This window comes from Microplitis mediator, chromosome 4, assembly GCF_029852145.1.
Source record: "Microplitis mediator isolate UGA2020A chromosome 4, iyMicMedi2.1, whole genome shotgun sequence".
NCBI classification, from domain to species: domain Eukaryota; kingdom Metazoa; phylum Arthropoda; class Insecta; order Hymenoptera; family Braconidae; genus Microplitis; species Microplitis mediator.
Genome location: NC_079972.1, coordinates 8,558,858 through 8,586,657, shown reverse-complemented (window position 1 = coordinate 8,586,657; position 27,800 = coordinate 8,558,858). Strand labels below are relative to the sequence as shown.

The following is a 27,800-nucleotide window of genomic DNA, read 5'->3' as shown; positions in this document are numbered from 1 at the left end:
TTATAGAGTTTTAGGGCTGATTAAATTTAAGAATCAATCCATTGAGTAAATTAGAAATTATCCGAAAAAAACATTTTTGAAAAAACTTTATTTCTGAAATATCTCTGAATGTACCGTACCGATTATGATCAAAACAATTTCTCAAAAATTGTTGGGATTAATAAGCTGCTTTAAACGCCACCTCGAAAAGCCGAATCGGTTAATCCGTTCAAAAGTTATAGAATATTTACATACAGATGTACGTACGTACACACATACATACATACATACACCCGACATCATCTTGAAAATAGTCAGAATAAGTTCCTAGAACCTCAAAACGTCAAATTCTGTTAGAAATTCGATTTTCGAAAATCGGACCGAAACCAATAACTTATCTTTTTTCTTGAAAATTTTCAATGTTCTTAGCGGGAAGTTTAAAATGACAGTTGAAAACAATTTGGGAAAGACAAAGTTTTCTATTAAATTTTTGGGGTAGTCCATTTTGCCTACCCGGTCCTGTTTTTCCTGTACTTCTCCTTTCTATATATATGTATGAAAAAGTGAAAATTTAACCATTGGCAAAACGCAAACCATCTGCATTTACATAGTTCAATGAAAGTACGAATCATAGGAATGACCACAGCTCGACATCCCGACCACTTTTCCACCAATTGAGCAGACCAAAATTACTCCATCTCTATTACTACCCCAGCTTTTACTTTTTCAGTTACTAACAAAACCTCTTATTATTATTTCCAGTTACCTTAAAATCCGACACTTGAAATAATTATCTAAAAGCATGTTATAAAAAGACAAAAGAAATCTGACAAATGCTCTAATAAAAACGTAGAAAAGAACTTTAATTAAAAAATCGTTAAAATTCTAGATGAAAAAAATAATAATAATAATAATAATCATCATAATATAGAAAATAGAAGAAAAATTAACTTAGACAATTATCCACATTAAAATAACATTTGTCAGTTGCATGTCAAATTTATCAGTTAAAAATGACGACAAAGAGAAAAGGAAAAAAATAAAACGGACAAAAAGGTATAGAATGTGACAAAAGAAAATGTGGCGCTTTGTTCTTGCCAATAAACGCAACGAAAAAAAAATTTTTTATTCCCATTTTTCCTTTTCCTTTTCCTTTACTTTTTTTGGACGTACCACCGGCGTTAACGAGTGCATGCTATACGAATCGAGATTTAAGGGAAGATGAAAAAGACAATGAGTAAAAACGATGACAATCATGAAGGAAAAAGTAACCTAGAAAGAAAAAAATGTTACCAAACGAAAATCAAAAGACTGTAGACAAAAAAAAAAAACGTCAAGGAAGTGATGGGACATAATAAAAAAAATGATTATGATAATAATAACAATGATGACCATGATGATAATGATAATGATAGTAATAACGTGAAAACAAAAAAGAGGTCTAAAAGTTTTGTTAAAAAAAAATAATGTGCGCGTGTGGGTATAAAAGAAAAGTAGTGAATAGAAAAAGGGCCGTAGAGGGTACGAGAGCTTAATATGGAGGGAAATAAAAAAATATAAATAAAAATAAAAAATCAGGGATGCTGAGAAGAAACAATAGGAATGGGAAATGGGCTTTCGCGTGGTATGTTGGCCGGCGGACGAGTGTAACACTAGTTTCATAGGACAACAGAGGGATAGGGGTGAAATATAACAATATATGTATAGAAGGCTGTAAACGCACATAGTACGGTGAATGTAACACCCGTGTAGTAAAGTACATAGCAAAATAAATTTATATATCCATCTTTCTTTTATGTATATATATGTACATATATATTTTTTTTTATTTTATTTTTTTATGGGTTTTTTTTTACGTTGTACCACACACGTTCTTGTGTCTCGTGTGGTCGGATACGAAAATTCAATTATAGTATGCTCAAGGTACAACGAACCTACGTTATTAGTGTGTCAGTGTAGACGTTAACTTTACGTTTATATCGTACAATTTATTTATTTATTTATTTTTTTTTTTTGAAACCTTGAAATCGTTAAAAAAATGTGTGGCTCATTTATACTAATTTCTCAGTTAAAAAAAGAGAAAATTTATAGAAGTTAATGGTTACGGAGGTCTGATTTCTGATAATAGTGAAAGAAACGTATTGCATTGATTGCAAAAAAAAGTTCTATGGTTTTTTATGTTATTGTTGAGAAGATCGGAGAACTTTATAATTGTTACTGTTTATTTATTTTTTTTTTATAGTGTTTTATTTCATCGAAGTCTTCATTTTATTTGAGCTTTATGAGAAATCAGGGTGCTGGTAATTTTTTGAAACCATTAATATTTGATAAAATAAAAAAACTGTTTAGCGTAATCTTACACTGTAAAAAATTCACGAAGTGATCGAGGATTAAATTCAAAGCGAATGTGGAACGGATGAATTTTTATTTATTTAATCCCCTTACACGGAAAGAAAATTATGGGAAGTTTTCCTATGCATTATGGGAATGGTTCCCATAATGGTATGGGAATAGTACCTATACTACTATAGGAATGGTTCCCATATATTATGGGAACCATCCCCATAATAGTATGAGAATAGTTCCCATACCATTATGGGAATGGTTCCCATAATGATATAGGAATGGTTCCCATACCATTATGGGAATGGTTCCCATAATATTATAGGAACCATCCCTATAATATCATAAAATTCTTTTCTTGCACAATAGTGTAGAAATTTCCCAAAATTGGAATTTTCTTGAATGTTTTGTGCTGACAAAAAATTCTTGTTAAAAATTTTAATGTTTTTTTGCCAAATACGATTTTTTTTTTCAATTTTTGAATTTTTGTTTTTATGTTTAATAATATTTCTGTGTATTGTAGAAGTGATTACCAAACTTCTTTAAATTAATTTTTTCATGATAATATGGGAACCATTCCCATAATATTATAGGAATGGTTCCTATAATAGTATGGGAACTATTCCCATAATATTATGGGAATGATTCCCATAATGGTATAGGAACCATTCCAATTGCATTATGGGAATCATTCCCATAATATTATGGGAATAGTTCCCATACTATTATAGGAACCATTCCCATAATATTATGGGAATGGTTCCTATAATTTATGGGAATGGTTCCTATAAATTATAGGAACCATTCCCATAAATTATAGGAATGATTCCCATAATATTATAGAAAGTATTCCTATAAATTATAGGAACCATTCCTATAATTATAGGAACCATTCCTATAATTATAGGAACCATTCCTATAATTATAGGAACCATTCCTATAGTGTTATGGGTATCATTCCCATAATTATAGGAACTATTCCTATAATTATGGGAAACATTCCTATAATTATAGGAACCGCTCCCATAATTTATGGTCGTAATTCCTATGTTGGTATAGGAAAAAATTTCACAAAATTATGGGAACCGCTGCCATAATTTTCTTTCCGTATAGGGTAAAATTCACTCCAAAAAAAATTTATTTTAATATTTAAACTCTGGATCGGAGCAAATATTGATTAAAATAAACTCCACATTTACTCCATAAGCGGAATGAACTGAGTATATTTTGAAGCCGATTGGTTAAGTACATGGGAAAAAAATTATGGAAACGGTTCCCATAATTCTATAAAGTTTTTTTCTATTCCAACATAGGAATTATGATCATAAATTATGGGAACAATTCCTATAATTATGGGAATGCTACCCATAAGATTATAGGAATGGTTCCTATAGTTTATAGGAATTGTATACCAACTCTTTCTCTTTATACCTCTTTCGATCATCCGATAATGTCATATAACTTGTTCCTTAGTTTTAAACATATTGTCAGCAAAAAATTGAAAAAACCCAGTCTTTAATGTTTTTTTCGGATATTCCATATATTATCGCTCTGACCTAAGTCAAAACTCATTCAAATTTTGATTTGGATCACTGACATTGATTTCTGCCTCAATATATTGATTTCAGAGAACATAATCAAAATTAAAAAGCCGCTTCTTTATTAATGATTTTCGATTCTTAACTTTTCAAACTCTAGCATAAAACGTAACTTGTTAGAGCTTGAATAGCTCATAAAGAGATGATTCTATGTAATAGCATTTTCGAGCTCGAAAATATATTCACAGTGCTGTTTTCAAGCTCCTTGAGCTTGAAAACAGCGGGAAGTTTTGGGGCTGGCCCGCAGGGCCAACCGACGCCCAGATTTTTTTCAGTGAAATGTATATGTTCTGTCTTGTCTAACAGTTGTGAGCTCGAAGAGAAGGAATTTTTTTTCATTCGCTTTTATGTGCTAGCGTTCTTCCAAAAAATTTGCCTGATACCCCCGAGCCTTCAAACATCCCGCGCATGCCTTAATTTTGATCACGATCGCCGCCTAAGAAATTCTTTAGAAAATCTAGTCTCAGCTCCCTGAGTTTGCAACCTGTAGGAAATTTTGGGGTTTTCCCGAAGAGTCAACCGTTTTTTTTAGATTTTTTTTTATATATAAGTTTAATTAAGTAATGTGCAGCGGGTAAATCTTTTTTAATGCGAATGTATCTAAAATTTGTTTTGTAGAAATTATACAAAAGACAGTAAGTTAAATATTAAAATTTATATGAGATGAAAAATAAAAAAAAATAAACAAATAAACATTAGCCATTAAATATATTATTTTCAGAATAAACATTAAACAGCAAATGTGTTTTAATTGCATATAAATGAATTTATCTGGTACACATGATGATACGCAAGAAAGTTAATGTATGTATAGTGTAGAGTGTGTAAATATAATAATCTAAAATGTATATAATTTGTTAAAATGTCACATATATCAAAATATACGATGGTTTTATAATATGTGTAGACTTAAATGCAATGCAATGTCACTATAAAAGTACTAGGGCGTCATCAGGTTATACTCATATGACCCGGAGGTATAATTAAAGGAAACTGCTATAAGCGGAATTAATAATGAAAAACATAAGGTGGCTGGAAACAAAGTTGCTGCTGCAGAGAACTGTGAAATAAACCTAGATATATATATGTGTTGAGAGAAGTAGAGAAAGACTATGAGAAAGAGCAAGGGGAAAGAGGGATGAGACAAGACGCGAGTACAACTGAACCATAGCCTAATCAAGAAACTCCCGCACTATTATGCGGTTATCTATATAACTACCGACCATTTCTCCGTTAATTAGATTCACAAGAAAGCGCTTCGATGCACATATATATATATATATATATATATATATATATATATATATATATATATATATATATATATATATATGTATTGTATACCAATGTATGTGCATACAAAATACACATAAGGTTAGATAATGACTCTGCAAACGTTTTAATTTTATCATCAAATCAATCGATTACAAGCGCTGATTAAATTCAATTCAATTGATCAATCAAATTAATTATCTCTAAATATACATATCATTAAGGTGGAAATTCAATTTTCATCCTCAAATTCGAAATATTATGTTAATTAAATAAAATTATAATTTTTCCATTATCGATATCACCGCCAATTAATGAGACTTGAAAAAAAATCTCTTGAGAAGAGTTGCCACTTTTTTCTCTTTTGCACTCAAATAGATGAACAGTACTATCCTTGTTCCACTTGCACAGTAAAATGAACTTTTTCTCGTTTTTTTCTTTGAACAAGTTTAAATTTTCAAAAAAAGTAGAACGTTGATTGCTAAACAATGACCAAATATCAATGAAATTTGAAAATTTCTTTTTCATGAGTGAAATAAAAAGTAGTTAAACGTGAATTGACACCCACAGTCCAATTGCATTCGCACTAATCAGTAATTTAAAGTATAGTAGATCGAAAAATAGTCTGCGGTGTGGTGTGAATGATTTGGTGTTAAAATTTTCAACACTGCCGGTGTTGTAGAAACACCCTACCAGTGACGTAGTAATCGTGAGTTTTCAATAAATAACTCGTACGTTCACACTATTGATGGTGTAAACGTTCTAATTCACACGGTTTGAGAATTTTTTACAGCGTTTTTTATAAAAATCAGGATTTTTGATGATTTAAAAAAACTTTATTTAATCTCAATACAAAATTTTATAGTTAATGGTTAAATACTTTTAAAGATGTTAAACTTTTGTTAACAATAAGAAATTGACATTCGAGCGATTATATTAATGATCCATTGTGGACACACTTAGAAAAAAAGTTTGTGGGGTGATTTTTATTACATATAAAATTTCTCACTTTATTGAATCGAATAATTCATTTTTTAGTGTAAAATATGAAGTTTAATTTGCATTAAAACTAAAAGTTCCAATTGCTGTATAGCAAATTCCGAGGCTAAAAATTTCTCATTACAATCTGCTTATTTGAATTGAGTCTTCATTTTATACTTGTCAGTTTAACATTAGTTTGCTATTAACTTGAGAGAAATCATAACTGCAGTATCATATTTTAATCACTGAATTTGCTAGTAGTCACTCATTCAGTTAAATGTAACACCATTGGTCTGATATTTAACTATTTGAACTAGTCTACTATTAGAGACATTAAAACTTTAAAATTCTTCAATGATAATTATGAAAAATAAAGCGTCTGACTCGGTGAACCCTCATTACATAATATAAAATTACACGAGGAACAAAATTTACTTGAATTTCGCAAGATAAATTATTGTGACGGGTTATGAACACGGAGAACTAAACTAAATTTCATTTTTTTTTCATACAAGTTGTAAGTGAAATAAAACAGCGCACGGTAATTTCTCAAACGCACTTTAATTTTTGAATTTCAATAATGTGGATTCTGATAAATTAAATTTCGTAGTCACCCGAGTCAAAATTTCGAGCCTACACAACATTTTGCAATTGTGTTCGAAAATAAAAAAACATAAAAACAACCCAAATACCCTTGTAGGAAATGACGACGGGCCCAAGCTTAGCTCAATACTTACTAACTCTAGGGCAAGCTCGGAATTCAATTCTGTGGCTCAAGCTTGTTTGAGTATCGGGATGATAATTTACTGCCAGGCTTGACACTTCATCTTAACTCGATATCGAGTATCAGTCTTATTCTAAGACTGTAGCTAAACAATGAAGCACCTATACTTAAAAAATTCATGACTTTTAAGTAAACATGCCATTAATGATTATTATGACGATAATTCTTATTTAAATTTTCGTTGTGGACATGAACAAGAAAAAAGGAATAAATTGATACATTATAGCATTAAAAAGTGTGTTGATGTATACGCGCGAATTTTATGGTAACGATTATCATCTCATGGTGGTAGAATTAATTTTTTTTTCCCGACACCTATTAATCTCATAATTATTGTAAACTTAACCATATACACAGTTAGAAATTTTGTGTATTTGCGTTAAAAAATTATTTGGTTAAATTTTTTGTGTTGATTTTTAACACAGAAATCTGTTAATTCAACACAAACCGTTTGTTATTTTACTTTAACAGATTTTTTATGTCAGATGATTGGAAAATCTAGAATGTAACACATTTCTTGTGTTATTCGAAAATTAACATAAAATTTTTGTTGTTTGACTAAACGTTTCCGCGCGATTCTTCATTACTATAACCAAGCAAAGCATTGTAGCAGCATTGTCTGCAGGGAAATTTGGATTATAATTTATTTACAATTAAATATATACATTTTTTAATTAAATTTAGATAACTTTCCTACCTTATTGACCTGGTTCAATTGTTCGCTAAATTGGCATAAGTTCTACTAAGTGTAGATCGGTATACTTGAGTTAGTTAGGTTATGTGCTTACCCTGGCGGTTTTGAATCACCCTGGAAACACCCTAGGAGTGGAATCACGGTGGATCCAGGGTGGTTACACGGTAGGTTTGTGCCATTTTATCACCCTGATTCCACGGTGGTTACACGGTGTATTCACCGAGATTCCACGGTGATTACGCGGTGTACGTGGAATCAGGGTGGGTACACCGTGTAACCACCGTGGAATCACGGTGATTAAATGAAAAAAAACCCACGGTGTAACCACCGTGATTCCAGGGTGTTTCCAGGGTGATTCAAAACCATCAGTGTATGTTTATTAGTCGATTTTAACACGAAAAATGTGTTAAATTTACTAAAATGTTCTGTTAAATGTACACAAGTTTTCTGTCAAAAGAACAAATTTTATGTGTTCGATTTTATTTAACATAAAATTTGTGTTAAAGATCAACACAAATGCAATGTGTTGAATTAACACTAAAATTTGTGTAGACCGTTTGCAACAGACGATTTGTGTTGACTTTAACACAAAATTTCTAACTACCTAATATGTTAATAATTAAAACATACGATGGCAATATTTATCATCCCGGATGTTAAATTAGTACAATAATTATTGTTATAAAAATAGTACAAATATAACAATCACTCGATGATATTTTTCACAGTATAGCGATGGGAGTAGTTGCTTTCTCGCGATCGTAATCATTACAAATTAAATGGCAAGTTTCATGATCTCCGATGAGAATGATTGTCATCGTGTACAAAAACTCACAAACATTACCCAATAACCAGTTTTTAATCAATTTTTTAGTGCGTTAAGCAGTTAAAGTGTTCAATTCGTTATTTACTTTACATTTTATTATTTGTTAATTATGTTTATTTTGATTTCATTGAAAAATATGAGAATTATACTCAAGTGTATAATTAAAAAGCTGCCGAGTGACTTTTGCATACACGATGGTAACTATTACCATTGCCGTATATGTAGTAAACATTATTACCTAAAATTATGAATATTGCTAATCGTAATGTGAGTGCCCGGAAAAAAATAATCAGACCTGATCAGACATGAACAGACATGTAAAATGACCGGGCATGATCAGACTTGATCAGGCCTGTTCATCTCTGATCAGGTATGTTCATGCCTGTTCATGCCCATCCGAGTAAAAAAATTATAGATGAAAAATAGCCTTATATAATGATGTATAGCTATATATAATTATTTATGTATAATTATATATAATTCTTTCTATAAAAATAAGAAAAAAAAATTCGGGTGGGTGCAAGATTTGAACCGTAGACCTCGCGCTTGAAAGTTTAACCCGCTACCCGTTGACCTAAGAGATTGACTTGAAAATTAAGTTTTGTATAAACTTAAAGTAATAAATATCTTCTACGTGATAGATTTTTAGTCAACAAAATTTTATATCTAATTTATGAATTGTTGATATATAGTTGTATAAAATTATATAAAAGTTATATATAATTATAACTACGTTAGCTATATACAATTATAGCTAAGTTTTTTAAATTTAATCCCATATATCAGGCTGGATCAGACATAGTCATGCATGACTAGGCCTGAAGTATTTAACGCTTCAGACATGATCATGCATGAACAGGGATGATCATATCTGACATCAGGCATGAACAGGCACGTCCATGCATGATCTGCCTGAACGTATTTAACGCTTCAGATATGACCATGTTTGTTCGTGCTTAGTCATACATGGCTATGCATAATCAGGCCTGAATTATTGGACGTTGCAGACATGATCATGCATGAACAGGCATGATCATGTCTAATTTCAGGACTAATCATACATGAACAGACATGATCATGTCAAATTTCAGGCCTGATCATACATGAACAGGCATGATCGTGTTTGAACATTTTTTCCCGCATGATTACTATTGTTCGTGAGAGTGATTATTATTCGAAGATATTAATAGTTATCATATGATTATTTTTAATAGCATTATTATAGAAAATTCTAAAATTACTATACAGTATAGTAACTAATAAAAATCCTTGATGAGAATCCATCCCACAAAATTCTCAGCGTTAAAGATGGTTTAAGAAATTAACATCAAAAATTCGAAAAGCCCATAACCCTACGTAACCACAACCGCGATGCATAATTTCAATGCCTCCTCAAGGAAATTCCGGGCCTCCTTCAACATCCTGAGCATCAAAAAGTAGTTTCGTTAATTGACCAGCGTCTTTTTTCAAATCCGCAAGACCAAATTTTATGAATCAATTTCCCTTCGAACCAATAATATTTACAGGTGATTAAGTTGGTCTATCTGGATGATTTAAATTCAGTTCTTTTCTAGAATAAAGAATAATGAAATAAATGCGATAAAAAACACTTTTTGTATGAACTAAAAAATTCAGATGAAAGTTTCTAACTTTGGTTCGCTTTGTTTTTCATCAATCCAATATGATTGCATCGTTATGATTAATAATGATTCCTTTGATGGCATCAAAACACATTACTCGAATTTGCATTTCGATTGCACCAGTTTTCAATTCTGGATGATCAAATGAATCTGCAGCAAATCTAAATCTAACTCCCGTAACAACTTTGCCTTCAGGTGCAATCACTTCATCATAACTTCATCAAAATTCATTACTTCTGGATGTCCATCATCAACTCTCACTTCCATCGGTTTCAAATGTAAATTATTTACCGCGACGAGATATCGATCAAAAACATCTCGATGAAAAATTTCTAATTCTTTCCATCTAGATTCACTAGTCAATTGAATTAAACTTCATTTCAATTAAATTTCACTTCTTTTATCTTTGCATGAATCATATTGTCTTTTTTCATAAATCTTACCCCTGTGATTGTTCTATTCAGCATTTAAAAAATCTTAATAATTATCATGTTTATATTATTTTTATTAATTTAATCAAAAACATACTAATTGCTTACAAATTATTTATCTGGTCGTTTATTTGTTCCCTTACTTATTTACAAACAATATAAATGCTGAGACAGTTTCTTTCGCTATTCAGGTACTCAATTAAATTAGTTCAATCGCTTGGAAAAAAGTGTCATCCGGCTATACCCGTAATGAAAACGTTGATTACTTATATTATTATAAAATACAAATTAAAAATAAATTTTAAAACTGCAGTAATTATCATCTAAGATAATTGTAGTTCCACAAAAATTATAAAAGAGCTTTCAAAATATGTTAAAATTAAAAAAAATATTCCAAGTCAAAAGAGAAGGGAGCAGATGTGTTTTTTTTTTTTAATAAAGAATCTAATTTTCAAGGATGTTAAAAAATTCAAAAAATAAAGAAGTTAAGGAACGGAAATCAAAACGAATCGCATAAGCTTTGAGATGCATCCAACAGGAATGGGCTATCACTTTTTATTTAAAAGTTATTCAGAGATAATTCAATAAAATTTGATTTTTATGGAAATCGATAAAATTTTAAGTGTTCTTTACTTCGAAAGTAATCGAACGATTTTGCTCTTCTTTGAACTAGATCAAGATATTCGCTCAAAGAATAAGTGAATGAAATTCTATTACGATCCGTTAAAAATTGTAGGCGCTATCTTGATGACCAGACGCGTTATATGTCTGGGAGAAAGCGGGAAAAACGGACCACCCCAAAAATTTATTAAAGCATTTTTTTTCTTTTTTTGCAAAAATTGGTATTTACTGTGGCCGGTCCTAGGTGCGTATAGAAATAAATCCTATATTCCATGGTGACTGTTTCCATAGCATATGTCAAATATTCCGATAATATTATCGTAATTGTTCCTATACTATAGTAAATGTTATTATAAAATCATGATGATTACTATCATAATATTATGGAAATCTTTACCATAATATTATGGTGATTATTACCATAAATTATGGAAATCATTACCATTGTAGGGGAAGGGGGGGGGGGCAAAATGGGCCCCTTTAGAAAAAAATTTTCAAATCCTCAGTTTTGTTTTACTTATTTTACTTTTTTTTACTCCCTTGCCAAGTATTTGACCATAATTTGTTCCGGCCATTAAAATTCGGCTTGTTTCACTTTTTTTTCCTTCTGCTGAGTTTTTGGTGTTAATTTGCTGTCTATCAAAATTAAAAAATCCTGAAAAGTTGGGTAAAATGAGCCCCCAACAAAACTCAATGTATGTTTCTCACTCGTTTTATGTTTTGAAACTTTTTGCTATGTATTTAGTATAAAAAAGAGTTGATAGTGAAGATTTGGACCTTAAAATAACTTAATTCAAAGTTTTCTGTTGAATTACAATTCGATTAATTCAAAAAATTTTTGGAGCCCGTTTGGCTTAAAAATATTAGTAGGTTTTCAAAGTCTAGACAGCCCATTTACCCCCCTGAACACTTTTCATGTTAAAAATTTTGGGGGGATCATTTTGCCCCCCTTCCTCTACATGGTCACGTTTATCACAGTGGCATAGAAATAATTACTATAATTTTATAAGAACTATCCAACAATCACATAATACTTTTTTTTTAAGTTTATAAAGTTAAAAACACAATATTATCTTTTTGAAAGTATAAATAAATGACTAGATAATTAATGGAGTCATTAACGAGATCGAATTAAAGAAATGAGACAAAATAGAAATAGTTAGATTGTTTTCTCTCATCGGCAATGCGACGAGTCATAGCCATTTAGCAAACGGGAATATTTCCGCAGGTACTCTGCAGGTATTGCGACTCAGTGAGAGTATAACATCAGTAAGTGAGTAAGTAAAAGGAAGTAGCAGAACCAGTAGTATAGAAGTAGCAGTAGCTCGACCCAGTAGTGAACTCAGGTATGCGAACCGACGTGTTGGCCTATGTCACTGCGTCTGCAGCAGCCTCTCTTTTTTCCATATACTGCAGTGGCACACGCTTCAAGCTTAACCCGTGGAAGCTTAATCTATCTGTCGTCTCTCTTTTTCGCATTCTCACTCTCATCCACTGGTTCCTTCGACTAGCTCGCTTTTCCGGTCTCATCGTCCACCTCCTCTAAAGCACCAGCCCCATTTTCGTCCCATTCCTTTCCTTTACTTTTATACTTCCTTTCCTCTTTTACTTCCTCAACATACACTTGTTATATAGATATACATATATACAACTTCTATACTCGAGACTTCGGGATCTCAGGAAAGAGATATAACAAGCATGTACCACACTGTGAACTACACGTTTGCGGTCGGCTTTACTCCAACATGCGAATCTTGAAATTGGATCCTGTTTAGTATTAACCGATGTGACAAGTTACTGCTACTTCTACTCTACCATCTGTATGAGATGATACTCTGCTTTTATGCGTACATAATATATATATATATATTCTTTTTATTCAAGTGACACTTAAAGTGTCTATTTGCATGTACGTACGTATGTTATTAATTTTTTTACGACCGATAAAATGTTATTTCACGGTTTAATATCTTTCATAATTAAAATTTCAATTTAAGTAATTAAAATTAAATTTATTTATTTATTTTTCTCATTAATGTTTTTTTAATGATCATTATTATTTTTTAATTTAATTGAGAAAACCAAGAACGACAGCTTACCTGAGGCATGATGGGTTACGTGAAAAATTATTTATCGGAGACCTCTAACATTAAAAAAAAATTTTGAACCATCTGACAAGTAATATTATGAGTTATTCAGAAAAAATGAACTAAATCGTAATTTTTTTTATTTTTAATCATCAATATCTTTTGAAATAGTGAACCAATTTTGAGTTCAAGGCGGTATTCGACGAAGTTTCTTAACCACTCGCGTTCAAAGAAAAACTTTCATCAATTATTTCAATAATTTGAATTTTATTAGAAAAAAACACTTTTTCGCAATTCTTTCGACAACGGTTTCTCATGAGCTAATGAACCGATTCTGATGGTTGAGGTAGCATTCAACGCGGCTTATAAAGCTTTAGAGCTGATTAGATTTTGGAATAAATCTATCGCGTGCATTACAAGATATCAAAAAAAAAAACATTTTTGAAATATCTCCAAATGTACTGTACCGATTATGCTCAATTTTTCAAAAATTGTGGAATTAATGATCTGCTTCAAACGCCACCTTAAAAAACCAAGTCGGTTCATCCGTTCAAAAGTTACAGAATATTTACATACATAAGTACGTACGTACAGACACACATACATACACTCGGACATTATCTTGAAAATAGTCAGAATAGCTTCCTAGAACCTCAAAACGTCAAGATCTGTTAGAAATTCGACTTTTGAAAATCGGACCGAAACCAATAACTTCCCTTTTTTTTGAAAATTTTAAATTTTCTTAGCAAAAAGTTTAAAATATTTTTTCATTAAAATAGAGTGGCCATATTCCTCAAAATTTTCATAAAATTAAAACAGTGAAACTAAAGTGATTTAAAATGACTTATTAAATAAAAGGTATTATCAGGTGTGCTTGCGATCTTTATTAAATAACTACAGTTGGAATAGTTAGTTATATAATACTTAATCAGCTTTAGAATAAGTATCTCGTTACCGTAACGATTACACATAGTCAGAGGTATTTGTAATAAAGTGTCTGAAACTTTGGGAATTAGATATGTAAAAAAAATCACTAACCTCTGAACTCGAATAATTAACATAAAGGATAAGCTGGAGAGAAAAGTTATCGTAGATTAAATTAATGTAAACAACTGTTGAATACTAAATTACTTTGTGCTTGATATCAGTTTATAATTCACTTTAAAAATAAAAATATATTTAATTGTTTAATTATACAAGAATTATTTTTAAAGAATCGATTTAAACTAGAGCTAAATGAAGTCAAACTTTTAATGTATTTGTTCCTTCAATTATTTCAAACTGGTCACGGCACAAAAGAATTAAGAGCTATTAATTAAATTAAAGTAACAAAAAAAAGAACTAAATAGAATACAAAAAACAATTAATTGACTTTAAAAGTCTCATTGTTAAAATAAAAAGTTAAATGACCGAGTAAACAATTAACTCCATGGGATTTAGATACTGGATTCTCGCGTGTGTGCATTTGTGCTAAAAGAAAATTGCACTGGTCAAAATAGATTGGCTGAGGTTTTACCGAAAATTGCAAGAGTAATTTTTGTGAATGCCTTTTTGCTGAGCCTCGCGTTTTACCAATTTCACTTTTTTTTTCATTTTATCATTTTTTTTACAATAAGCAATCTTGATTACGAGAGCTAAAAAAAAAATATATATATATTTCAGGTCAAATGAAATGTCTGATGACTCGCGACTCGCGTCTCACCCTCATTCTTAATGCAACTGTATACTAAGACTAGGTTACCAGAATTTTCATGTCATGTCTGTCTGGTGTAGCCGCCCCATTTACTTTATTTATATACTTTTTTTTTTAATTTAATTCTATATGTATACTGGGGATATGCGAATCGGGTTTGAATCGAATCAAATCGGATATATCTATTCGATTCGAATTTCCGAATTGTTTGAAAATTTTATAATTATCCGAAAGTTTTTGAATTATTTGTATCTTTTCAAATTACTCGATTCAAATCGAAAAAATTTTGATCAGCTTTCAAAAATTCAATTTTTATCTAATGGCGAATTTAGGTTTCAAAGTAACCAAAAATAATTGAAACTATTTTGGTTACGAAAAGTATTTCGTAGATTTGTGTTTAAGCTCTGTTTACCTCTGACAAAAATTTGAATTATTCAAAAAACTATTACAATTTTAAGTCACCGTTCAAAAGAAAATTTTCGTATAATTCGAGAATTTACGAATAACTCGAAAACTTAAAAATAATTCGAAGTTCAAATCGAATAGTTCGATTCGATTCAATACTAATAATTCGGAAGTTCAAACTACTCGCACACCCCTGATATGTACATATTTTGTTATTATTGTCACTAACACTATATATAGAGGAGATGTTGAGTAATTTAGATGAATTTATTCTGGAAATAAAGTACAGAAGATAGTATTTATTATAGAGAAAGAGATAGAGAGAGAATGAGAGCAGAGTCAAAAGATTGAAATAGGTAAAGGCGTCGAGACGAGACGTGTCAATGCAATATTCATCGATGCTCCAAGCCACATTGGGGTTGCGGTCGTCTTGCTTGCTTGCTTGCTGAATAATCAATGCCAGATGAAAATGATTACCTAATGATTACAAATTTAAACGAGCTGATGCTGTTTTTTTACTTTTATTATATTCTTTTTTTTTTTATTGCTCTAGTTAAACGTGAATTTATTTACGTATTAATGAATATTGTATACAGTACGAACTAATTGATGTGATTACTTAATTTGTTGATTACTGATGAATTTAATTGATCAATTAAATCAGGTTATATATATTCCCTGATTTTTATTGTTCACAGTATTATATGAAAGTATATTTTAATGATTCATTAATGTTGTTGTTTTATTATTAAATTTTAACTATTGTCTGTTTGATTACTGTTGATTAACTTTCTGTATATATATTGTGAATCAATTTTAATTAATCGATAAATTACTTTCGTAAATATTTATGCGCTCGAATATTCCTTGTTATATTACGATAATTAATGTTAATATTTCATCAACTTATGATTATTTGTTAATAATTTGTCATTAATTATTCAAATTGATAATATAATTATTTACTCTTCCATCATAAATAATAGGACTGAATGAATGAAGATAAATTATTTCGTTTAATTTATTATATTTTTAGATAAATTGATTATTTAACATGAAATTAATAAATTAAACAAGTTTTAATTTAAGGTGACTTCAATATTAAACGGGAAAAAATAAGAGAGGAAGGGGCAAAATGGGTCCCTTAAGAAAAAAAGGCTTCTTTCTACCCTCTTGCTGTACATTTGCTCTTAATATACCGCATCTATTGAAAATTAAAAATCTTTAAATTTGGGCAAACGGGCCCCCCAATAAAAAGTCGTAAAATTTGAATTTTTTTCACCCCTTTTACTTTCTCTAGTCTTCTGGCATCTATTCGCGATCAATGTATGGTACAATATAAAAAAAAAACGTGGGGTGCATGCAATAAATGACTGTATATAAAAAGTGTAGAGAGGAGTAATCAATGAGAAAACTTACACATCGGTTCATATCATTTGCAGTGCAATAAAATTGTTGGTTAAACTATTAATACATCAATTATCTGTTGCATGCGCTGCACGTTTTTCGTTTTAAATCTTGCAAGTATTTTCAAAGCTATTAAAAATTTACAATCATAAATTTGCAGGACTATCTGTGAGAAGTTCAAAATTTGTATTTGGTTTTAAATCTTCATGAGTCTCAGAAAAAGTATATTATACTTTTTAGTCCGTTTCAAAAACGTGGTACATTGAAATTTTTTTTTTTATTTCGATAATTATTACGATTGAATTTTTTTAGTAAATTTAACTCTATTGGAAATTAAAATAGAATTTAAAATATAATTTTTATTCGTTTTTCAATTTTCATTATTTTTGTTAATGGTGTGTGATTGAATATATTTAAACTGTGAAATCAAATTTTAAATTTGACATAGATTTCAAATCTTGAAAAAAAAAGCATGACATTAAATAGATCCTAATAGATCTATAAAGATCGCAATGGATGTAAAATTGTTAAAAAAATGAGAACTAATTAGATCTCATTAAATCTAATTTTCATTCTCTCGAATTCCTTTTATACTTTCTTTGTCAAAAGTCTACAATAGGATCGAGTATCCATGTAATTATTTTTTTAATAACAATAATGTAATGTTAAACTGACACCACCATGAATCTGAGACAGCTTACAAGATGAGGGTTTATATAGAAGCATCAAGCTGAATGAAACTCAGACTGACGAGCATAGTCAGTTTCTGAAAATTCGTACCATTCAATAACGGTGGTAATTAATATAACATATATCTACTTAACTTTAAAATGCCTTTAAGCGACCGTAATTTGATATAATTTACAGTCATTGATAAAATATTTAATAATTAACAACGAAAATTTCCATCCACAACATTTAAGTAATCTATTGATCGATACTAATCGATAGATGTATCCATCATCTGTTCTTGCTGACTTCCTTTTCCATTTATGGAGGGGAGAGAAGAGCTGAATGCCCCCCCCCCCCCCCCCTAAAAAAATTTCTGTTCAATTTAAATGATTCAAAATAAGAAATCCTTGCAATGTATTTAAGATTGTGGTGTACTTTAACTCGTCTAAATAGAAAAGTTTTCTGAACTTAAATTTGAAATTAATTTTTTTAACTTCCCGCTAAGAAAATTGTAAATTTTCAAAAATTAGATATATAAAAATAAGTAAATGATAGAATTCAGGTCGTAATTTATTTAAAACTATATAATTTTCAACCACTACACAACTATTTACTATACTGTAAAATCTATATCTATTAAATGATAATTTATTTCCGGATATAATATGTCAAAAATTGATTTATAATTATACTTTTAATCGAATATTATTATTCGTTATCTTAAAAATTTCAAAAATTATGATGTACAGGCAATATTTTTTAGTTATTCAAAAAATAAAAAATACTAACGTAAATGGAATTTTCACTATAAAGATGAAAATACATGAAAAATTAAACACTCTTAGTAGTAATTGTTTGTTAATTTAAATTAAAATAAAAAAAAAAATACAAAAACAAATATTTTTGGAATTAGTAAAAAATTTTATTTTCAATTTATAATAATTTTCTACAACTATACATAGTTTTATAAATAAAAGCCCTTAAATTTGATGATACAAAAGTATAAAATATTAACTATTACGTATATATGAAAATATAATTTATTATCACTCTAGCTTGATTGCAAATTTTAATCTTCTAGCTTCAGTTTTAGTATATTTACAAATATTTGATATTTTGATTTTTAATTTAATTATTTGATAATTAACATTTTATAACTTTATTTTAGTTTTAATTATAAATTACTTAACAACAACAATATTGTTATTTATATACTTAAGGATAAAATTTAAATTATTTTTAAAAGTTCTACAATGACGATTAACTCAAATTTAAAATTATAAATAATTTATGAATTACGATATGTCACTTTTAGTAAATTACAAACAAAATAATAAAAATTATTTTACAAATAAAAAAATTAAAATGAAATTACATTATAAATTATTAAATATGAATTTTAAATCTTCGATTTGGTTCAGACAAGTTTTACTTTCTTCCCAAGCCCATAAAATGTCATTAACGTATTGTGGAAAATCTGAATAATTTCTATACTGTCTTAAATCGTAAAATAAAATCTGAAGATATTTCTTCATCTCAGCAGCCAAGTTCGGTGTGGTGGCACATTTTTGACGTATAATTTTGTCGACTAATATCAGTATCCCCAATTTATTGATAGGTTTCGCTGTAAAAAACAAAAAAAAAATTGAGATTATAATAATTTATTTATACGTAAAAAATAAATAAGTAAATAGATAAAAGTAAAATTACTTACCATTTAAGAATTCTGTAACACAAACAGTAGTTATGTCTTCAGACACATGTTCATAGGGTACCAAAAATGAATGCACATTACTAATCTGTCTCATATACTGAGGTGTTAAACGTTCTAACTCTGATCTCAACCAATCTTCGAAATAACAAAATGGCTTTCCGTTGAAAAACTCCATTTTTTTTTTTATATTAAATTCAAAAAATTACGAATTAAAAACAAATTACTTGAAATATTCACAGTTATTACAACAACAAGAAAGTAAAATTCAAAAATTTGATTTACAAAAATTTGAACGATGTGAACAAGACTAGAGCAAAGTCACAAATGTACTATGTAAAAGTTCTAATGGAAGTTCTTACAATATACCTAAGTACCAATAAGTATACAAAATAAAATTTCCCAAACGTCCACTTCCGACAAAAATTAAAAGTTAATTACCTATATAGAGGTGTTACACTCATTATACTTGATGCTTAGGGATTATGATTATCTAATGTACCGATCTTTGTATAGACTCTATTACTCTAATGTCTAGGTATGTTTAGGCAATATGTCAAAACATAGAATATAATCTTTCAACAATACAAATAAGTACCTCATAACATAATCATCTTTATTGAAAAATATTTTAAAATAAAATTCCACCGTATAACTATTATTTTGAAAAACATTATCAAGTTCGAATAGCTATTAATTTTATTTGTTTATAATTACAACAAATAAGATATTTAAGTTATGAATTTATTCATCTGAGAAAAAAATTATTTTATAAATATCACTTATTATAAAGTTGTAATGATATCAAAATATATTTTCTTACTCAAAAAAAAAAAAAAGGAACCGATATCTCTTGGCCTAAAAATGATTTTTGAAATTCAGTATAAGAAAAGTCAACGTTACGTTACACGGAGAGAATTTTGTTCGTTTGTGAAAATTTAGGTTTTTTTTCTGGGCTAAAAAAACTATTGTCAATTAGGGAAAAATTGCTATTACACGGAGTTATATGCAGTGTTCACTCAGACATTTAAATACATAAAGTTAGTGGAATTTTCGAAAATTTCGACTTTGTTATTAATAAGGAACGTTTATAATTCAACAATAAGTAAATTGACAAATTATAACATTTGTCTATGTTTAAATAAATTTTTTTAATACGGTTTCATGCCTTCAAAATTTTTACTTTTGTCATTAATATTTCCGTAAATTAAACTATTCTTTCTCTATATCACTTTCGATTCCTTGCTTATTTTCCTTTTCATTTAAGTACTTTTAATGGTAAGAACGGCCTATCAAATTTTAGGATCAGGTATCACATCCATAGGATTCGTCAATAGTTATCTATATCGCCCATATTTAGTCCCTTTTCTCCCCACCGTTATTTTCGAGTCCAGTAGGTATATAACATGATAAATGCGATTGCAACAGACAATCAGTTTTCGAATATTCTTCAAACTATTAAGATCGAAAAATATTATTTCGAGAAAACTTACGATAGCCTGAAAAAATTTTTTATTTTCATTTTACAATTGTTTAAATTTAATTTAAATCAAAAGATGAGTCATTTAAGCGAGAATTCTACTATCTGTGAATCGCAAGTGCAAGATCCAGAATCCTATTGGATTTTTAATCCTGAAGCGAAAAAATGTATTATGATAAGTAGTTGAAATGATTTATAATTTTTTTTAATAATTTCAAAACATGATGTATGTTTTTCTATGATGTAATATTTGTGTATTTTTTTTTTTTTTTCTAGCAACAACTTTCAACCGATTTCCCGATTCTTAGAACAATGCTCGAAGATCTAGAATGTCATTCAGATATTGCAATTTCACGGAGAATCGCATCTAATGCAATTTCACCAGAACTCGAAGAGTCAGTGAATACGGCAATTAATATCATAATTAAAAGTATGGGACATCAACGAGAGAAAGTCAGAAAATTGAGAAAAAAATTCAATCGACTTGTGAAGGGAACATTATTTATAAATATAATCAATGATATAGCGTTAAAAACAGAGGTAAATATTTTTATAATTGACAAAATTTCTTTATTAACTCAATTTATTAATGAACTTTTAAATATGTATTTCAGATGGAAGTTGAATTGTTAGAGTCTGGGAGTGCTGACTCATTTTAAAAAATCTCGTAAAATTTAAATTGACTGTACAGATATTTTTAAATCTTTAATAATGTTTTTGTAAATAATAATAATAATAAACTTTTTCAATAAAATACACTTGAATTTTTAATTAAAATAAAATCATTTTAGATATATTTTTGCTGTAATATTAATATCTCTTCTAGAACAAATAAAAAAATATTTGCAATAACACTATAAAAAACTTTTTTAATTTTTTTAACATCAGTAATTAAATAAATTATTGCTTTTAACGACCATCCACTCATTCAGTAATAAGTGCGTTCATTTACTAGATGTCTTGTCTATATGCTACGCTATGAAATTTTTTTTTTTTTTTTTCATACTGATCCGTTACACGTCATTTTTTTTTTAAATTTATAATAGACTAAAAAAAACAAAAACAAAAAAAAAATTGATAATAATTCTGTTATCTAGAAACTAAATTCGAAACCGTTGTTGTAACGTTGTTAGTTGTTAATATTAAAATAAGAAAAAAAGTATTAAACATTCAGTTAAAATTGTTACCATAAGTTAAATGTTTGTAAAAAAATAATAACTTTTGCATATAATGTCTTTAAGATTAATACTTTCTAGTTAATAAATTTTGCTCTCATGTTTCCGCGTCTACTATACTATACTCATATAAGTCATCTCAATGAATCTTATTATGATTTTATGATATAATATTTATCTGAAAAAATATAAATAAATTAAACTTAACCCCCTATCTATTGTTCATGTCAACTTACTGCCTATTATTAAGTACACTTACAGAAAGTGCCCTCAGCTTTAAAAAAAATATTCATTAAATTTCATCTGTTTTAACTGAATTACATTTTTATAAAATAATAAAAGAGAAGTTATGAAGCTAGATTAATAGAAAAAAAAGACAACGCTGTGGTAAATAAATTTTAGGCTATGAATTTTTTTATATTTAATGAAAATATCGTTATAAAGATTTCACTGAAATTTAATGATTAAATGACACTCGCCTCAAAATTAATAGCAACTATAAATAGTTTTTTTTTCAAACTTGTATATCGGCAATATAGAAACTATGTTTTTATTTTTAACTTCCCGCAAAGAAAATTGCAAATTTTCAAAAAAAGGGAAGTTATTGGTTTCGGTCCGATTTTCGAAAATCGAGTTTTCATCAGATGTCGACGTTTTGAGGTCCTAGGAAACTATTCTGACTATTCCCGGGTAGACGTCCGTGTGTGTGTGTGTGTGTGAACTTTTTTTTGTCCGACGATATCTTTGGAACGGATGAACCGATTTGAACGTACTTGGTGGCGATTGAAAGAGCTCACCAAAACTTAGTCTTAATTAGATTTTGGGGTAAATCGGTCATGTAGTTTACAAGTTATACAAAGAATAAGAATTAAAAATTTTTTTTTATTTTAGTTTTTTATTGATTTCTCAGAAACGACTTATACGATCAACTTCAAAATCTAATCAGCTCTAGAACACAATAAAATACGCCGATGGCCGCCGCAACCATCAAAATCGGTCAATTCATTCCTGAGATATCGTGGGAGAAAGAAATGCTAAAATCGTTTTTTTTTTAAAACAATGGCACACTAAAGTATTTTTGAGCTCGAAGAGCTCGAAAATGTATCCACAACAATGTTTTCGAGCTCGAGGAGCTCGAAAACAGCGGGAAGTTTTGGGGCTGGCCCGCAGGGTCAACCGATAGACAGATTTTTTTTTTATAAATAATGAAGTTTCAATATTTTGTCAATTTGAGTAGCAGTGTCTGAAAGTGTCCCTTAAATAAATTTTTTTAAAATAAATTTTGTGAATTAGAATTTAATGTACGTGAAATTTACTTTTAAATTAAAGAATTTCTTAATTTGAAGGTTCAGACTTGATTAAAATTATACTTTTTTAAATAGAGTACTTTGGTGCTGTATTTAAACGTAATGATAATGTAATTCTATACTAATATAACTATTGTTTGTAGGTATAAAAAAGATTTATTACTGGGAAAGAAGATATACAATAGATTTCACTTTTATCATCATCAGACAATTGAATGACACTCTTACGATAATAACAAGCAATTTATACCGCAAGTATCTTTAAGCTTTTAGTCTGTCTTTAGTCATAGCAGGGTAAATATATTTGAAAGATTATAATACTTGTAAAATTTAAATTATCAATTGAAAATGGTAATTTTACTATATTAACCCTCCCTTATTAAACAAAATGATTAAAAAGTATTTAAAATGATTTGTTTTTTAATCATTTTAAATACTTTTTAATCCTTCAAATCATTTCTAATCCTGTCTCTTATGGACATTTAACGTGTGAAATCATTTTTAATCATTTTTTTTAATCAGGGCTAAGAGTCACGTTAAAGATAAGTTGGCGTCAAATTTACTGGGACCAAGTTATTTTTTTATTTTCAATGATAATTGTCATGAAAATTTAGTAATTTAACACATTATTTAAAAAATATTCTATGTTCTATGTAAGTAATGAAGAAATTGAGTTGGGTCTTAATTTTAAAAATTTCAAAAATACATTGCTAAATTTTTTTTTCTAATTTTAGCTAGTTTCTGATAATTGCTATGAATTTGTTATAACTAAAAACTAATTAAGCATGAAAATAAAAACAATAATAATTTGTAATTATTGTTTTTGGAATAACTATCTGCTTTAAAATTAAGTGACTCATAAACATCAAATAAAATGTGACATTGCTTTTTGTATTTTCGTAAATGTTATGACTTGAAAATTTAAAATAATGTGAAAATGAATTATATAGAGAACTTAGTTTGAAATAGATATTTATATCTTATATTTATGATTTAGTGTAACTAGTCAATTAACTTTAAAAAATTTTCAAAAAATTCTTTTATAATAATAATGAATTCAATAAATTGATGTCAACTGGATGATCATTTTGAGAACTTTTGTGCTTTAATTTGATGCAAACAACGTGGATATAATTTCTTGTGGCAACTTATCGGCAGCTTGAGGTAGAAGTTTTAAGCTAATTTGTAGTTTAAGTTTTATCAATATTGTAGCCAATTGTGAGATAGTCAGATTGTGAACACAATTTGACAGCATATTGACCAAAATTGTTGCTCCGCAATTTCATGCTGCGCAAATTAGGTTTTTTGGGTTGTTTAAAGTAATTTTATAAAACCCATGAGTGATAAAGTGGATGCCGTTTTTAAAATTACGCTGATAACCGAACTGGCAGCAAGCTAGTGACAATTTATTAGAGCAACTTGTAACCAAGTTGGCCGCGAAAATTGGCATGTTTATAAGTTGACAGCAACTGGTTACCAACTTTTTGAGAACGTTGGAGGCCAAAGTTGGCATTCCATTAGTAGACCAGAAATTGACTTAAACTTTCTGAAAAAGTAGGTAATACGTTTTAGTTCACAGTTACAAAAGCTGAAAATTGTTGTCAACTCGATCGCAATTGGTTGACACAAACTTTTTTACCTGAAAGTATTGCTGTCAGGGTATTTTATTTCATTTATAATGTCCTGAATTTATCTTATTTTTTTGTTAATTCTTTCGGGTATCTTCGTTCAATTCGACTCGGAAAACTTGAAATTACAATGAAAACCTATTAAGAAGGTTCGACCGAAACTATTCAGTCAAAGTAGTGTTGAAATTTTTTTTATTTGCTAAATTCTCCTAATAGTTATAAAAATTTATTATTTTAATTCATAATAACATAACAAATTCATATATTAATATTTATTACTTATTTAATTAAAGCAAGTAATGAAATTACTTGGTTATTTTTTACTCGTATGATTTAATAAATAGCTTTTGCAACAGCGCGTTTTAACATCTTACACATCGATATTCAAATTAAAGCGGGAAAAATTTATATTTCTAATCTAGTCTTTCTTATTAATGTATTTCTATCTTTGTCTTTTTTGTCAGCTGCTTCTGCGACGTTGCCCAACTCTCAATAATATGTATCTCTGTCGATGAACGAGATTAAATAATAAAGTTTAACTTCAATTATTTATTAACAGTTGTAACTACGGCCAAGAATTTGGTTTTTTTAAAAGGGAGAGATAAAAGATGGGAGGAGCTGAATTTCTGATTGGTTGAATTTTTATAGATTTGTATTTGTTTATTTGAATGGAGTGAAAAGAGCGATGAAACAAAAATAAGTTTAATCAATGCAAAACAAATATACTAGTCACATAACCATGTATATTTGTAATCTTGAGGTGGAACTTCGTTGGTTGAAACTCTAAAATATGCAGTCAACTACATTTTGAATGAATAGAAGCCGTCCAGCATGCAAATCATGTTCCAATTAAAGAAAAATTTTTTAATCCGTCGGCTAAAGTAATATCATCTAAAATATTTGCAAAATAATACCCTTAGTTCAAATTCATTCAAAATATAGTTGGTTGCGTATTTTAGAGTTTCAACCGATGAAGTTCCACATCAAGATTACAAATATACATGGTTATGTGACTAGTATATTTGTTTTGCATTGATTAAACTTATTTTTGTTTCATCGCTCTTTTCACTCCATTCAAATCAGCAAAAACAAATCTATAAAAATTCAACCAATCAGAAATTCAACTCCTCCCATCTTTTATCCCTCCCTTTTAAAAATACCAAATTCTTGGCCTTGGTTATAACGATAACACTGTATTGTTAAAATCTTATCATATTCTAAAAATATTCAAGTATAGCATGTCGTTTTTTATTTTTTAAACTTGGGAGGTTAATAATGAAAAAAAATCGAATCAGTTATGACGGAAGGTTGGCCGCCATAAGTCTGTGCATAAAAACTTTAAAAACGTCATTTTTAAATCTTTTTTTCTAAAAAACTAGACGGTGGATCATATTAAAATTTTGAGCATACATAGATAAAGTACTTCTTTGAATGTATACTAATTTTCACATCTCAAACTTGAAAAATCCTTTTTACATGAGATTCGGTCGACCCTCCTTAATATAAAATTTTAATGACTCTGCTGAAACAAAACTCTATTTACTCTCGATGCTAAGCGATTTTTATTTTATTTTATTTCTTTTTTTTTTTTCTTTTGTTAACTTTTAGTGACAAAGAGAATTTGGATTAAAATAACATTCATAATCACTCGTCCATATCCACTTTCGTTTTTATAGTGTATCATTGATGACAAATCCAAATTAATAATTTTGAATTTCAATAATTTTTTATTTTTAAATATATTATAAAGAATAATATTGGAAACATACTAATTTGAATTGTAAAAAATGTTCTGAGTGAACGCAGATATAGAATCCACAGTAAATGCGCAGTGGATGACTAAATATTTATTTTATCCCCTTGAAGTGAAATTCACACTTCAGAGGAATATAGTTTTAATATAAAAACTCAGATTTTAAGTAAATGTAGATTTAAATGAACTTTATTTAAATAACGAATTTTATTTTAACAGAAAATCTACCTTTGGGGGCTCCTATGGTTGTTAATTCAAATAAATCAATATTTATCTGATAATATTACTTTTAATTCAAATTTTTAAGAAATTCCTTCACTATTTTAAAGTATAAAACTCGAATAAAGCTACTGTTTTTTTTTGTTTTTTCTAAAATAATTATTCCTTAGCAGGATAAAAAAAAAGTTCTTGTATCACGCAATTGTTTCTATTGCAAATATGTAGTGAAATAATTATTCATCGCAAAAATATCTATAATCTTTTAAAAACTTCTTTTTTTCTCACTTTACATATACCAAAATAAAGAAAATAAATATATCTTACAAAAAACTGAATATTAAAAATTTTAATTTCAAGATAATAATGAGAAAAAAAGGAAATTGTGAAAAAAATTTTTAGAATAATAGCCCAGTGGATTGAAAACAATTTTGTCACGTTTTTTTTCTTAATACTTAATTATTGAGCTTTGAATAAAGCGAAATATTTTTTTTATGAAAATAAAGTAACATACACCGAAATACAATGAAAAAAATCAGAATATGATCGGAGGTGAAAAAAAAAAAAAAAAGTTTGAATAATTAATAACACCGATTTATATTCATCATAATTTTCTATAAAAATAAGAAAATGATAGAATTCAGGTCGTAATTTATTTAAAACTATAGAATTTTCAACCACTACACAACTATTCACTATACTGTAAAAACTAAAGTGTCAAAAATTGATTTATAATTATACTTTTAATCGAATATTATTATTGGTTATCTTAAAAATTTCAAAAATTATGATGTACAGGCAATATTTTTTAGTTATTCAAAAAATAAAAAATACTAACGTAAATGAAATTTTCACTATAAAGTTGAGAATACGTAAAAAATTAAACACTCTTAGTAGTAATTGTTTATTAATTTAAATTAAAATAAAAAAAAAATTACAAAAACAAATATTTTTGGAATTAGTAAAAAATTTTATTTTCAATTTATAATAATTTTCTACAACTATACATAGTTTTATAAATAAAAGCCCTTAATTTGATGATACAAAAGTATAAAATATTAACTATTACGTATATATGAAAATATAATTTATTATCA

The 27,800-nt window shown here is 28.4% G+C and overlaps 1 protein-coding gene across 1 annotated transcript in view; it reads left to right on the top strand.

The window, feature by feature from the left end:
* LOC130667056 (uncharacterized) overlaps window positions 1-21,314 on the top strand; it is a 66,007-nt gene extending 44,693 nt beyond the window's left edge. The window contains exons 2-3 of the mRNA XM_057468449.1: window positions 20,901-21,164; window positions 21,239-21,314. Of these exons, the coding sequence (XP_057324432.1) occupies window positions 20,901-21,164; window positions 21,239-21,283 (309 nt within the window). The 3' untranslated portion in view covers window positions 21,284-21,314. The remainder of the gene's footprint in view (window positions 1-20,900; window positions 21,165-21,238) is intronic.
* Window positions 21,315-27,800: the final 6,486 nt, after the last annotated feature.